The sequence below is a fragment of the Antechinus flavipes genome, chromosome 1 (genome assembly GCF_016432865.1).
Source record: "Antechinus flavipes isolate AdamAnt ecotype Samford, QLD, Australia chromosome 1, AdamAnt_v2, whole genome shotgun sequence".
In the NCBI taxonomy this organism is placed as follows: domain Eukaryota; kingdom Metazoa; phylum Chordata; class Mammalia; order Dasyuromorphia; family Dasyuridae; genus Antechinus; species Antechinus flavipes.
In genome coordinates this window covers 694,772,598-694,788,719 of record NC_067398.1, presented here as the reverse complement: position 1 = coordinate 694,788,719, position 16,122 = coordinate 694,772,598, and the positions used below count along the sequence as shown (strand labels likewise).

General features: G+C 45.1%; 1 protein-coding gene across 2 annotated transcripts in view; it reads right to left on the bottom strand.

Annotated features, from left to right (window-relative positions):
• ANAPC5 (anaphase promoting complex subunit 5) overlaps nucleotides 1-8,770 on the bottom strand; it is a 28,163-nt gene extending 19,393 nt beyond the window's left edge. Inside the window, exons 1-4 of one of the 2 annotated variants that reach the window (XM_051972751.1) lie at nucleotides 8,476-8,770; nucleotides 6,302-6,381; nucleotides 4,734-4,843; nucleotides 3,548-3,746 (exon numbers count right to left, since the gene is read on the bottom strand). In XM_051972751.1, coding sequence (XP_051828711.1) covers nucleotides 3,548-3,746; nucleotides 4,734-4,843; nucleotides 6,302-6,381; nucleotides 8,476-8,682 — 596 coding nt within the window. In that variant the 5' untranslated portion in view covers nucleotides 8,683-8,770. The remainder of the gene's footprint in view (nucleotides 1-3,547; nucleotides 3,747-4,733; nucleotides 4,844-6,301; nucleotides 6,382-8,475) is intronic. The other variant, XM_051972750.1, reaches the window with a different exon arrangement.
• Nucleotides 8,771-16,122: the final 7,352 nt, after the last annotated feature.

Here is a 16,122-nt window from a genome sequence, read left to right as displayed (position 1 = left end):
CCGAGCAACCCCAAGAAAAGCCCTGACTCTGGCAGCTCCTGACGCCTGACATTGGCAGGGCCTGCAAAAGACAGGAGTAAAGGTCAGGTGCCTCAGGGGCCACACTGCAGTGACATGGCCAAACGCAGGGGAAAGAAAACGAAACTTCTCACAAGCTGTTTCAGCTGGAAACTCCGTGACTTCAGAGAATCCAATGAGACCAGTGGAGGTGGAGGGCGGGCTGGTGCCCCCGTGCCCACCGAGCAGTGCGCCATGAGGCCTGTGCGCCTTCCTCTCTGCACGGGCGCCTAAGGACAGGCTGCTTCCATTTGTATCTTCAGGCCCCCACCGGGTGAGCACGAAGGCACAAAGGCCGGTCCAACAAGACCACGCCAAGTCCGCAGTCATTTCAAGAGGAACCCCCGGCTCCGCTCCCTGGGCCCTTTTTGCTCAGGGTCTCATCTGAGAAGCTGCGCCGGGCCAGGCCCCTGAGGCCCCGAAGGGAAGCCTCCAACAGGGAGAAGTGACTGAGGGAGTAGGGAAGAGGCTCCGAGCGGGGGGAGGGGGCAGTGGACGCTGCCTCCCACGGCCCAGAAGGTTCCTGCTGACAAACAGAGGGAGTCAGGCTGGGAGTGGGTGGGAGCCAGAGCACACGGCCCGGGCAGCAGGCCAAGTAGCTGCTGAGCAATGGGGAGCCCCTGGGGTGCTGGAAGAGGGGAGAAACATAGCACTGCGCAAAGACAAGGGGGCCAGGGGCGAAAGAGAACAGAGCTGGGGAGACCAGGAGGAAGCCACGGCGGGAGCCCAAACAGGCGGCCGCACAGACCCCATGGAGACCCAGGGTCCTGCAAGTTGTCAGCAGTGACTGTCAAGAAAACAAAGATATTTCTTCAACTTGCAAACTAGATGATGTTTCCATTAAGTTGTTGGTGGTCGCGTCCATTAGGCCCCTGGGCAGACCTGCTGAGGTGAGCCCCGCTTCCCTTGGTTACGGGATGGTTATGACACCTTTGGTCAGCTCTCTCAGCCTGTCTCAGTCTGCCACAGTGGAACCCCTGCTGCTCCCACCGGACAGATGACCGGGAGGCCAGAGGCCGGGCTCATGCTGCAAGGTGCAGATGCTGCCACTTGGAGGCAACAAAGCAAATTCAAAGTCACAGTTTCCATTTTGGCATCTCACAAGGGCCCAAGAGAAACATCATCATGTCTGCTCTCTTTTTCCCAAAAGAGTTTAGCTCCTATTTTGCCAGGAGATACATCAAAGGCCTTTGGGCATTTGGCAAACTAAGTAGGTGGTGTAAAAGACATAGACAGTCCTTGCTCTCTACCTTCCCAGTTTTAACAAAGACGCCTTCGTGAAGAAAAATAAATTTTAAAATAGAGGTTCTTTAAAGGAGCATAGACTTAGAGATGGAAGACTTCATCTGTACAGAATGCCCTAATTTTATGGAACAAGGAAGAAATCAAAGTTCAGAAAAATTAAGTAACAGGCCCCGTTACATCCATATAAAAAGCAGCAGACCTGGAATTCAAACCCAATGGATTTTCCTCTAAATCTTTCCACGGCACCAAAGACTCTATAAGGGGGGAAATAGAGGGAAGAGAAGAAAGAGGAAAAAAAGAGAAGAGGAAGGAAGGGAGGGAGAGGAAAAAAAAGAGAAAGAGAAAAAAAAGAGAGAAGGAGAAAGAGAGACAGAAACAGAGAGAGTGAGGGAAAGAGGAGAGGGAAAGACATGGGGAAGAGAGAGAGAGACAGAAAGAAGAGACAGAGAGAGAGAGAATATCTTTTCACAAGACAATTCAAGTTCACAAATTATAGCATCACCAAAAGCTGCCTTTATAAATGAGAGCAAACTATATATAAATGCATATCATCGAATTCTGACAAAGTACTGACAAGTCAAATGACTTCTCAGGTGAGCAATCGACGCCATGCTGCTTTTTAATAAGAGATGGGCAGTGTGGCCCAGGGGACAGAGGCTTGTTCTGGAGTCCTAGGACAATCTGCGACCAGAAGCAGGCCATTTAACCTCCATAAAGATGAAAAGTTCCAAACAATGGCCCAGCCGCATCTCTGGAAGACATCCCCACTCTAAAAGTTCTCGACTAGGCCTGGATCCTAAGCCTGGACTGTCCCTCTCCTGAAGGCAGCTCAGAGGCTTTGCTTGTATCACTTCATGCTGTTGCTTCTCTGACTCAGGGCCAGAGACCACGATGGGCTCAAAGTGAAGCAAGTCCTATCCTCAAGGAGCTTACACTCCAGCCTGAGGAGTCCGCCCAGACATCTGTGGGTGTACAGAAGGTAACTACCAGGTCATGGGGTCAGGAAAACACTACAGAGAGGAGCCCTGAAGGAGAAAGATGGGACAGACCCCAAGGCCCCAGGCCAGCCGGGGCAGAGGCGCAAGGTGGAACATCACCAGCAGGCACCAAAGAGAAGAAAGCTTGGCTTTACAAGAAATACAACCAGACATCCCTCTTTGTAGTGGCCAGAAACTGGAAACTGAGTAGATGCCCATCAATTGGAGAATGGCTGAATAAATTGTGGTATATGAATGTTATGGAATATTATTGTTCGGTAAGAAATGACCAGCAGGATGATTTCAGAAAGGCCTGGAGAGACTTACATGAAGTGATGCTGAGTGAAATGAGCAGGACCAGGAGATCATTATATACTTCAACAACAATACTATATGATCAATTCTGATGGATGTGGCCATCTTCAGCAATGAGATGAACCAAATCAGCTCTCATAGAGCAGTAATGAACTGAACCAGCTACACCCAGGGAAAGAACTCTGGGAGATGACTATGAACCACTACATAGAATTCCCAATCCCTCTGTTTTTGTCCGCCTACATTTTTTATTTCCTTCACGGGCTAACTGTACAATATTTCGGAGTCCGATTCTTTTTGTACAGCAAAATAACTGTATGGACATGTATACATATATTGTATTTAACACATACTTTAACATATTTAACATGTATTGTTAAACCTGCCATCTTGGGGAGGGAGTGGGGGGAAGGAGAGGGAAAATTAGAACAAAAGGTTTGGCAATTGTCAATGCTGTAAAATTACCCATGCGTATAACTTATAAATAAAAAGCTATATTAAAAAAAAAAAAAAGAAAGAAAGAAATACAACCAGAGATCCAAGTGAACAGCAGCTTGCCAAGAGGGCTCTGAAGTCCCAAGAAAGCCTGTTAAGCAGCACCAAGGGATTCTCTTCCTAGATCACAAACTGAGAGTTGAAGTGGTCACCAAGGGATCATCTAGACCAAGCCCCTCAGTTTACAGATGAGGAAAAGGAGTCTGAAAGGGGAAGTGACTTGGCCAATGTCTAAATTAGAAATGCAACAGAAGCAAAATTTGAACCCAGCCTCAGACTCTGAATGGAGAGTCTTTTCTGTGGCATGCCAGGCCCTCGCAGTTTCTCCCCCTGGTCTCACATACTTGCCCTCCCTATAATCTGTGCAGTGACTGTGCCCAGAATTGGACTCCTTCCTTCCTAGACAGAGCAAAGGTAAACATGAATGAGTGGCACGTATCCTCCCAGCCGGGGTTTACCTTGAAGGCACGTCCAGATCTTCCCTTTCCATCACACCCACAAGCTGCCCTTCGGGGCTGGTCAGGTCCATGTCTGCCTCTTCCACAGCTGCTTTTTTCCCTGCATTTTGGAAGTACTCCTGCAGGGCCGTGTACAACTTGTACACCTGACTGAAAGAAAGCTTATTGTAGGCCAAGATCATGTGGCGCAGAAATAAACCTAGAAAACACAATGCATTTACGTTTAGTTAATTATGGTTGTAGAGGTCTGGACTTGGGAAGGCATCGAATGGGGAACTGTCAGTGTGGAAACTCCCCCAATGGATCAAGGGTAGTAAGAGAACTGCCGGTCCTTTAACTTCTGCCAAAGTTCCAAACAAGGGGCTGGGCTGCCTCAGTGGGAGACGTATCCACTCGGTGACTTGGCCACACTCCCACAGTTGGTTATGTGTCAAAGGGAGCCTTTGAACCCCAGTCTTAGGCCTTCTAGAAGTAGTTTGTATTATTCAAAATCCCTGGCATTTAAATATTTAAAGATCACTATTCAGTTTAGCAAACTTTTGTCAGGAGCAGAAGTTAACTACTTAAATTTCATTTACATCAATCCCACAGAACCAAGTGGTTAGACATCAGTTCCTAGGCTTGTGAAATTTAGCTTCTATTGGCACTCTGTGATGGGAGCAGCCCCTGAAAGACGGGAGTCTTTCCGTTTGTCTGTATACATGAACTTGGCAGAGGCTGCTGCCTGAGCACAAGGGAGAGCACAAAGTGAGTGCTGAGGAATAAACTGTCCAGATGATATGGAGAAATCCTTCATGACCCCGAGATTCTGATGGAGAAACAGTATGAGGGCACAATGTTCTGGGTTCAAATCCTGACTCTGAATGACCATGACCCAAGCACCCTAAGCTTTGAAGTTATAATACGTTATTGATCCCCCTCCTAAAGGGAACTTCCACACCAGAAATGTTTCATACTAAGGATATCAGAGGGTCAGGTCTCCCTCCCATTCTCACCATGATAAAGTCAGATTAGATAAAATCCCAGACCTGGCTATCAGGCAGAACTTTCAAAGGCAGCGGCCAATACAAAGAATTGCTGGCCCATTGGGATGCCATGGAGCCGTCTTACATCTAAGAGCTGTGTGCTCTGGGGATGCTCACAGACAGCAGTGCTCACTTTCTGGCCCTGCTGGCACAGTCCATACCTACGACACTTGTCTTGTGAACCTCAGGGTCAGTTCCAGAAAAGGAATCAGAAAGGTCATCAAAGAACTGCTCCATGTCCTTCAGCTCCCCTTCAGCCATCAGCTTGATTCTGAATGAAAACATTGAGATTGATTCATCTTTGTAAACTCCTGTGACACCCTTACTGTGTCATGTGTCCCAAGGGAATCTGTGATCAAGGGAAACCTTGGGGAGGCAACAGTACGGACAGGGGAGCCCCGAGGGAAGGGGTGGCTGTCTTCGATACAGCTCTGCCATGAACCCAGGATCCTACAGCTGCCCTGCAAAACCACTACCTTGGGAGCTCCCATTCACCTAGAACTTCTAAGCCCCATCAGGTCCCAGACACCCACTGAGGCACAGGGACCACAAAAACAATCTACAATTCTCCTTCCCAAGGACAGAGTGGAGTTTTAAAAACAGCAAATCTCTAACTCTTGTGTTCCTGAACATGAAGTGGTAACAGAAAGGCCTGAAACAAACGTTTCTGGACCCGGGAGTGCTCAGGAGAGCAGCCCAGCACCCCAGCAGTCCTGCCCGCCATAGGCAGTGCAAGGGCGGGTAGAGAAAGGGCCATCGTGGAGTTGGGAGGCTGGGTCCAAGGCGCTGACCTGGACCAGGACTGGCTCTAGGCATCCCCCATGACCTTTCCAGCCTCAGTTTCGCATCTGTACTATCAGCACTGGGCCAGCTCGACGGCCTGCGGCCTTCAAACTGCATCCACCCATGTTGATTGCTTAACCTTGTTCTTTGTTATAAGGGAAGTTTGAGGGGAGAAGAGAGGAGAGGAAAGATGGTGAAGGGACAGCAGAAAGTATAAGGGAAAACATAAAAATAAAAGACAACCACCAATTTTTACCATCCATCCTAATCTTCAAAGCACATCTTGGCTTCTGTGAACCTGAGATTCTTCTGCAAAATGGACTTGTGACGGTCACCTGCCCTGGCTACAGTCAGCATGGCATTAGGGCCAAGGCCCATTTGGACACATCATTATAATATTGTTTCTGGGCCACACAAAATTATCAGCTTGAAGATCTTGAGCTGTGGAAGGATGTTGTACCTGTTTTTGGCTCAGCATTGTGGGCCTTAGTAAATGGCCTGAATTAGGGGATCGCGGGCTAGCCCCCGCTGGCTGTGTGACCAACTGCAGGCCCAGCCACCCGAGCTTCTGAAGGACTTACAGCTCTGCCCTGGTGGGAAACTGTCCCATACCAGCAAAGCTCCGGTCCTTGTCTGGCACCTTCCCCAACAAAGCCTCTCCCAATGTCTCTGAACTAGTCCTATCATTAAACTACCTGCCACTTACTCCCTAAGTTATTATTTTGGCTTTTTATTTTAATTATCAAAGTTGTGCACCAAAGGTAAAGATGTTTAGTTCTGTTTTTCAAAGCATTCATAAAGAAATGAATTCTTTTCAACATGAAAACTTTCCCCTATTAGCTCCAATGAAACAACACTATCAAAAGTATGTTTGCTCAGTGTTTACTTGTAATTCTTGGCCACTTGAACATTTCTTCAAACTGATCATGGAAAAGGGGGAATTTACCTGATTTGAACCGAATTTGCCAACTGTGGACAGGACTCATCGATTGCCTTGTGTAGCCGAGTCAGCGTCATATCAGGCCCCTAGGTGACATTAAATAAAAAAGGGAAGGTCGTGAACAAATGGATTTGAGATTCAACCAGTGACAAATAGCTGATTTATCAACTTCTTGTGTGACCCTCCTCCCTTATCCTACCAGATTTTATGAGATGTCTCCTCTGACCCAAACTAACAAGAACCTACTGTGTCACACACTGGACTAAATGCTGGGAATGTAAAGACAAAAAAAAAAAAGGAAAATGAAAAATAAAAATCTCTGCCCTCAATGAACTGACATGTTCCTAGAGAAACATAAATAGATAAGTGAAAAAAATAATCCTGAGGAAGGAGAGAGCACTAACAATTTGGGGGGAATCAAGAAAAGCTCCTAATAGGAAGTAGAAAAAGAACCAAACTCAATCCTAAGAATTGGGGATCAGACAGAGAGAATTTCTGGCATCAAGGCTAACCCACAAAGAGATAGGTCAGGAAATAGCAATTAGGCCAGTTAGCCAGAAGAGAGGATGTGAAGGGTAATAACATGAAATAACCTCAGAAAGGAAAAATGGAGCCAGACTGGGGAAAGCTTTAAATGCTGAACTGCAAAGTTTGTATTTTAGCCAAAAGCCCAACTCTAGGATAAACTAGGTCTTTAGCAGTGAAGAAACACAATCAAACTTGTGCTTGGGAAAATGACTATGACAAGTGTGTGCGAAAAGACCCTATCCTTTTTCAAAACAAAGGACTCCTTTCACGCAAGCGGTCCAGACTTTGGCGTGCACACAGCTTTGTATGTGCGTAGAGAATGAAATGGAGAGTCCGGTGTTGTGGCAAAGGTCTGAGGGGATAAATGAGGGCCTGGCCTAGCAGCCATTTCAGTGCAGGAAAGGAGATCAATACAAGACTTTGCTTAGCCATTAGCAAAAAAGAAAAGGCACTTGAAAACCCCCAATCAATGACCATGAGTGAGTCTCCACAGAACTCTCCAGCAAAAGTTTGTTCCCTTGCGTGTCAGGCTCTCTCCCCTCCTCTTTGCAGACTCTTGACCTGTTCTTTAAAGTCCTCCTCAGTTACCAACTCCTTCAGGGAGCCTTGGCTCATTTTGCTCCCTCACCACCAATTAGGTGGTTATCACGCTCATCCTGTATACTACAGTATCATTATTACTATGACTCATTCATATTATAGTGTTTTATGTTGTTTAACCTTTCTCTAGATTGATGTCACACCCCTGCTTGGTTTCCCTTAATGAAAAATAAGGTGGTGTCAGTGGTGGGAGGGGTTTGGGTCAAGTGGAACTAGAAATATCAAAAGATCCCTTTGAACTCTAAATCCCCGACCCTGTGTCTCTCACCGAGACTGTTCCTGTTTTTACACAAGCATATGGTCCATCCTTCCTCTTTTCAGCCCCCTGACCTTCCTATACCAGTTAAAGTCTGGCCTTGGAGGATTGTCTGCAATTTCCCCATCTAGCGCTTGTTTGTACAGAGTTGTTATGTGCTCTCCCTGGTTAGAATGCACGCTCCCGAAGGCATGGGCTTTGTAGGTGCTTCGGACATTCTGGTTTCCTTCCTTCTTTCCCCAGACTGTTAAGCTATAAAAAGAAATACTTTAAAAAAAAATGTTAAAGGCTGAAAGCTCCTCGAGGGCAGAGGCTGTTTGTCTTTCCTCATATCCCTACCATTCAGCGTTTAATAAATGCTTGTTTCCCGCCCTTTTTCCCCATTAGACTGGAAGCCATTGAGGACGGGGCTCTGTAGTCTTTCTCTGTACCTCAGCGAGAAGCACTGTGCCTGGCACGTACTGGGTGCTTCATAAATGTTTGTTTCATCTCTTTTCCCCCACTTTTGACTGGAAGCCCTTGAGGAAAGGGCTCTTTGCCTTTTCGGGACCCCAGCGCTCAGCACAGTGCCTGGCACTTAGTAGGTGCTTTAAAAATGCTTGCACACTCTCTTCCGGGCCGCGGAGCAGGCGCGCTCCAGCCTTGGGGCAGAGGGCCCGGGTCCCGGGGAATCTCCCCAGCTGACGAGCCGGCTCCTCCCCCCCAGCCTCCGGCCTCCCGCGGGGCTGCACGTGGGCGGGCGGGGCTGGGCCCGGCCAGGTCGGATCCCCCGCGGCGTCAGGCGCTCGCGCGTCACCTGCAGCAGCGGCAGCAAGAGCTGGTTGAGCCGCCGCCGCTCCAAAAGGCCGATGGCGGAGCCGCCCGCGCGGCCCATCTCGCTCAGCAGCACGAGCACGGCGATCTTGTACGGCGTCACCCAGTCCTTGATGCCGAACACGTTGGCGTGCACCACGCCATTGGTCATCATGGGGTTGAAGTAGAGGCTCTCGTGCACGCTCGCCATGGCGGCCGCCCCCGCCGCCGCCGCCCACAGCGGCGACTCTCGGAGGCCCGGCTCCTCCAGCGGTAACGGCGGGCCGCGCGCAGCGCCGTAACCCGGGAAACCAGGCGCTTCCGGCCGGCTTGTGCCCGCGACAGCCAATCAGAGCGGCCGCGCTGGGTCAGATGGGAGACATCCGGCCAATCACGAGACAGAACCTGAAGCGGGAAGGTGGAAGTTGTTTAGCGGGAGCTGTGCGCTGATAGATTAAATCCCCTTAGAAACCAGCGCTGAAGAGAAGGGACTTAAAGGGTCCCCCTGGGAAAGAGAGTCGGGCCGGGAGACGGCACAGAGGGAAGGGAGCATTTTTAAAGGCCTGTTGTGAGCCACGTCCTTCACAAAGCCTTTCCCTTTCGACGTTCGCAAACACGTCAGGGAAGCGGGCGCTGCTGTCATTTTAGAGTGGAGGGGAAAATGCCAACTTGATCAGGCATACAGCTAGCAGAATTTGAACTCGGTTTTAGGTGACTCCAGGCCCAATCCTCGGTGCCGACTAGCTGGAACTGTGACGTCACTGATATAAGGCCCTTTATTTCTAGGCCTAGGAAATTGCCTGGACCTCTGAGAGGGTGTGTCCTGCCCAGAGACAGGCAGGCCACGTGGTTCAGGAGCAAGATTTGAACTCGTGCCTTTTTGGTTTCAAGTTAGGCTCTCTTGGTACCATGCAACTCTGCGTCTCTTACTACTACTAATATTTAAATAGTCCCTTAATGTTTGCAGAATACTTTAAATACAGAGCAGCTAGTGGGTGCAGTGGCTAGAGCACCAGCCCTGAAGTCAGGAGGACCTGAGTTCAAAGCTGCCTCGGAACACTTCCTGGCCGTGTGACCCTGGGCAAGTCATTTGTCCCAGCCAAAAAAAAAAGTTTAAATATACTATCTCATTTATGCCTCAAAACAATCTTGTCAAATTAGAAAAGAAATACTTATTAGTGATAATAACAATTACATGTTATCATATTATAACTGGCGTTTCTCTTTAGTGCTTTATAGTTTGCAGAGCGCAACAAATGTCTCCTTTTGCCCTCACAACATTGGTGCCGTTATATCACCGTGTTACAGACAAGGAAACAAAGCAGAGTAAGGAACTCGCTCAGCGTCACTCGGTGCCTGAGGTTGGATTTGAATACGAGCCCAGCGCTGGGTGCACAGTGGGGCTACCTACTGTTTTGCGGGCTCAGTGTGTGCTGTACGGTAAGGCAAGTGCGTTCTGCCCCTTGCCCACCATGACGCAGCACATTTGAATCCACTTCTCCCCAGTGGTCAGGTGTTTGGACACTACACTACTCCCCCCAAACCACAGACTAACCAGTACTCCCCATGATTCTGTATGAAGCCAAAAGCTTCTAAGTTTCTTGAGAAACAGTTACATTCACATTTGGCTTTCTACGCCCAGTACCTGGCAAGTAGGACATGCAGTGAATACTTTTTGATTCATTGATTGATTAACTGATGTCTTATGGCTCTAGTGAAACTATATTTGCCCATCTTCAGCATGGCAGAGCCATCTATAAAATGACAAATTGCACCTGCGGAGAAAATTTTAAGAAAGATTTTATTACTTAAATGCATTTTACAAAAAAGCCAAACAAAAAAGTTCATCATAGCAGTAAATCCAAAAAAGTGAGGAAGTTAAAAATATCTACACTAATTGTCCTAGAAAGTAGGGTTTGTTTCATTATTTTGTATTTGTAGCCCAAGCACCTATTTTTGTGCTGGTACACAATAGGTGCCTAATAATTGTTAATGCATTGATTGTATCAGTATTTATTAATTTCATTGTTTAATGGCATCGGTATCAATAGAAAACTTTTATGAATAGGAGTTTTAAACAATGAAACTAGTCATGTTTGCAAATCAATGCAAACTATCCAAGAAAATTAGATTCCTATTGAGACAGAACCCAAGCTGAATTTTGAAAATGACACTGACCAAGGTAATAACTGAATGTGATGGCAATGGGTCCAGGGTGTGGAGATTAGGGTCAGGAAAACCTGAGTTCATATTCAGCTGTGCGACCTTAGCTAAGTCACTTAACTCTGCCTCAGTTTCCTTATCTGTAAAACAAGCTGGAGAAGGAGATGGCAAACCCTTCCAGTATCTCTGCCGAGGAAATCCCAAATGGGGTCACAGAGAGTCAGACAGGACTGAAAACAACAAGGTAATATTTGTGTCTCCATTTTACAGTTAGAAAAACAGAGGAAAATAGGAGTGGGTTAAATGATGTGTTCATTCTACCTATTGAATACGTGAAACTTAAATTACTAATAATGAGACTGAATAGAGCATGAAGGGATTTGCAAACCATAAAGCACTATGTAAATGCAAGCCATTACCTATAGATTATTATTATCATCATCGCCAAGAATTTACATATTTCAGCCACCATATACTAACACTGAGTCAGTTTGGCTTAGCGGATAGAGGACAAATCTTGGAGACAGGAAAATCTGGAAATAATAAAGTCATTTAATCCCTCGGTATTCCCCCCCAACTCTCTAAAATAATTCACTGCTTGCCAGGAAAGGGAGTTCATTATGCCAATGAAACCACCAGTTTGGATAAGAAAACAAAACTCGTTTCACATACATACACTATAATTTTTTCTTAATTTGAAGAAGGAATAATCACTTTTTCTGAGAGAATCCAATCATCAATCAACAATAAATATTCATTAAGTGCACACTGTGCCAGTGCTAGAGATACAAACACTTAAAATAGTCTGCTCTCAAGAAGCATACATTCTATTGGAGAAATATTTGTATGCTTGTTCTCACTATAACTTTGTAGTAAATATTCCTGTGCAGAAGCTAATTGGCATTAAGTGCTTAAGTGGAACTGGGATGATATCATTGCACTACATACACCGGAGAGATCAGGAAAAGCCTAATTTAGGAAGTGATGTCTGAGCTGAGCTTTGGAGGAAACTAAAAGGCTGAAGCACAGAGCGGGTACATTCCAGACATAAGAGATAACCTTTATAAAAAGCCCAGAGACGGAATGCTGGGTGTGGGAACCAGCAAAAAGGCCATTGGGGCTGGAACGTAGAGTACATGAATGGAAGAATGCTAGCAAAACTAGCCAGCAGTAATAGGCTTTAAGGGCCAAACAGGGATTTGTATTTGATATTGGAGGCCATAGGGAGTCACCTGAGTGTGGGGAGAGTAGAACCGTGATTTGGGAAAATCATTTGGGGAGCTGGGTGGAGGACTGAGTGTAGAGGGGAAAGAATTTGGACAGACCAATTAGAACACCATTGCAACAGTCCAGGCAACAGGTGAGGAGGACTTAACTGGGTAAGTGGAGAGAAGGGGCTGTTTGTGAGAAATGAATGAATGAAAAAGTATTTATTGCACACTCAGAACTCCCTGTTCTCAAGGAGTCTCCTCTAACTGGAGGAGAACACAAAAAATAGATCTCAGCTGCCGGGTAGAAGGCAAGGCCCAGTGTAGGTGGCAAGCCCTGGAGTTTTTAGGACAGATCAAGATGTGTCCAGAAAGGGTGCTAGAAAGTGGAAAAGCGGATAAATGGCAGGGCTGGGTGCTCCTCCATCTCACTAGGAATATTAAAGTGGTCACTTCCAACTCTATGTAGAATGAGTCAGAACAGGTCCCTCCGACCACACAGAGCTGCTAGGGAAGGACCCGGATCTAACCCTTCTACTAACAAAGATAGAGAAGGAAACAAAAGCCAGAGCAGCCTAATGCAAAGCCCAACCAATAGGGTGTGCCCCAAGATGATAATCCGCTAAAAACCCCAGGTCATTCTCAGATGACCTGTCTACCACCTAAGCTGATTTTTTTAAAAGGTATTATATTTATCTCTATTATCCTCCCATGTGGAGCTCCCATCTCCCATCTCTGTGTCTTTATCCTGGCTGTCCCCCATGCCTGGAATGCACTGCCTCTTCACCTCCTCCTCTTAGCTTTCTTTAAGGCTTAGGTCAAGCATCACCTTCTACATCCAAATTATCTAGCATTTATTTTGTGTGTGTATGCATGTATGTATGTATGCATACATATATATATATATACACACACAATATTCTAGTAGAGGAGACAATATGTATGCATTTATTTTTCTATCTCAATACTATATGTGTGGTCTTTTTATATGTATATGTTATATATTAGATATATAATCTAAGAATACATTACATATAGGTATATTATATTTGGGTATACACACACACATACATATACATATATCTCCCCTCATTAGATTATTAGCGTCTAGAGAACAGAGATTTTTTAGTCTTTTTTTTTACCTTTTAGATAGTTTTTTTTAATTTGATTTGGTTTTTATTTAAATTTTTGTTTGTTTATTTTAACACACATTGCTTTATGAATCACATTGGAAGAGAAAAGTTAAGGAAAAGGGGAAAAGCAGGCGAGAGATAAAAAACAGAAAAAAGAAGTGAACATAGCATGTGTATTGATTTACATTCAGTCTCTTCAGTTCTTTTTTTTTGGATAAAGATGGCATTGTCTGTCCCAAGTCTATTGGGATTTCCCTGGATCACTGAACTACTGAGAAGAACCAAGCCTTTCATAGATCATTCTTGTGTACAGTGTATTCTTAGTTCTCCTTGTTTTGCTTAGCATCAGTTCATGTAAATCTTTTCAGGCCTTTGTATAATCAGATTATTCATCATTTTTTATAGAACAGTCATATTCCATTACCTTCATATACCAACAGAGATTTTTTTCTTGTATGCTCTTAGTTAAAACATGCTGACGGACTGATATTCAACTTCATCTTTTAAAATTCAACCCAATGAGCAGTAATGAACTGAACCAGATAACACCCAGCAAAAGAACTCTGGGAGATAACTAAGATAAGATAAAATAACATTGAATTCCCAATCCCTATATTTTTGCCTGCCTGCATATTTTTTTTAATTCCCTTCACAGGCTAATTGTACAATATTTCAGAGTCCGATTCTTTTTGTACAGCAAAATAACGGTTTGGACATGTAAACTTATTTTGTATTTAATGTATACTTTAATATATTTAACACGTACTGGTCATCCTACCATCTAGGGGAGGGGGTGGAGGGGAAGGAGGGGAAAAATTGGAACAAAAGGTTTGGCAATTGTCAATGCTATAAAATTACCCATGTATATAACTTGTAAATAAAAAAGCTATAATTAAAAAAAAAAGGTAAAAAAATAAAAATTAAAAAAAATAATAAAATTCAACCCAATGTTCTAGCCTACCAGGGTCTTTTTGATTCTTTATTTTGTCACTCAATTCAACTGAACTAATTCAGTCAGCATTTACTCAACAACTGTTTTGTGCAAATGACCATATTAGGACTTGGGAATCTGAGAAACAAAATGAAACCTAATCCCTTGCCTCTAGAAGCTTACGTTCTAATGGGGGCAGGGGGAGACTCAGCCTATTACTAGGTAATCACATTCTTGATAATATGAGAAGAGAAAGGACATCAGACATCCTTTTAATGGTAAATACATTCAAGAATTTTGCCAAGAATTGAAGTCAATTGTGAAAATCTGGATAATTGCCTTTCTTCAGTTGTCCAGTTCTGAAGCCTCTCTTCCTGTTTCTACAATCTCTCAAAGGTCACTGACAATCCTCAAAGATGTATCTTCTGGATCTAGTGATTTCCATCCATCAAGGACAAGTTAGTGTTCTATTTCTATTTCTGAAGATCTTGGATATCGACCCCCTATTAGCCATTCTTGTTATTTCAATTATCTTTCTGCAAATATCTATTTGCCCAACACTTGGAATATCTATATACCCAATCTGGTAACATTTACATTTACATTTTTATCTGTGAAATATTTTATCAACATCCCAAATTCGGGATATCCAAGAGAGAATGAATTATTTCTCTGCCAAAACCAATCCCTCCTCTAAATTCCTCACTTTCTGTTGAAGCGGCAACACTATCCTTCTGGTTCTGAACGTTCATTATTTCAGTCTTTTGTTTTCCTTCCTTTCCCTTAATTTTGTTATTGTTGAGACAAGGTCTCCCCTATCTCTTCAGGGCCATCTCCAGTTGTCTTGATCTAGCTCTGGCCATCGGGCCCAGAAGGATCAGGAGGGGAAAGTGAAGCAGGTGACCTTGGCCAGCCCTCCCTCACCTAAATCCAGTTCACTTGCATGTGCATCACGTCCTTGAGGTCAAGGTCCTCTTTGAGAATGAAGAACAAACAACAACACGGGCTAAAAGTTATAACAGCCACCCTCTTGCCTGCTCCCAAAACTGAGCAGCACAGAAGCTTAAACCTATTCACCTACTGTCAGGCTGCCTGGTGGCCCCCCACTCCTGAAAGTTTTACTTAGTGTGGATACCCAATTAAAGTCATGGGAATTAATTTAGTTCTGCTGTAGCTCAGGATCACCAAACTGAACCAATCCGCCAGCTTCAGCCTTCCCAGTAGCGGGGACCCACACCTCTGAGTATGAACTGGGACATTCTCAACTTTCCCCATCCCCTCATGTCTAATCAGTAGCCAAATCTTAATTCTACTTGGGTAACATGGCTACTGTCTCTTTCCTTACCCAGCCACCATTCAAGTTCAGGCTCTCCATCACTTCTCATCTAGATTATTACAGGAGTCTCACCTTTAGTCTCCCTGCTTCCTAATATCTCCCATCACCAACCCATCCTGAACACAAGCGCCAAGCTGAGATTTCAAAAATAATTTAATCATGTTGCTCCTCTACTCAAAAATCTTCAGTAGCTCCCTATAGCTTATGTAGGGGTCCTCAAACTTTTTAAATAGGGGGCCAGTTCACTGTCCCTCAGACTGTTGGAGGGACGGACTATAGTAAAAACAAAAACTTTGCTTTGTGGGCCTTTAAATAAAGAATCTTCATAGCCCTGGGGGAGGGGGATAAACGTCCTCAGCTGCTGCATCTGGCCCGCAGGCCATAGTTTGAGGACCCCTGAAATGGGATCTCCCTTGCTTGGAAATCTCACTTTCCCAGACTCATTTCGTTTATTCCCCTCCAGCAGCTTGATTATTTTGGACTAACTGGCCCCCTGGCAGTTTCCCAAACTTAGCCTGCCCCTTTTCTCTGCTTTTTAGAAGCCCCAGGTTTCTTCAGAATTGAGCCTGGGCACTATCTCCTGAGGAAAGCCTTTTCTGATATCGGGAACTATTGGTTCTCTCCCTTCTGAAAAGACTTTGTAAATGCTCAGTTATCCACATATTATATTCCACTCCCACCCAAAGAACATCAGCTCCTTGAAGGCAGGTGCTGGGTCATTTCTGCCTTTGAATCCCCAGCACCCAGCACAGAGCCTAGCAAAGAACATTATAAATGGCTTATGGAGCAATTGGGAGAGAGGCGGGAAGCAGGCGGTGGATGCTGAAGTGTTTAAGGAACTAGGTAAGGGGACGAGTGATCTCACACATGGCACAGGGTG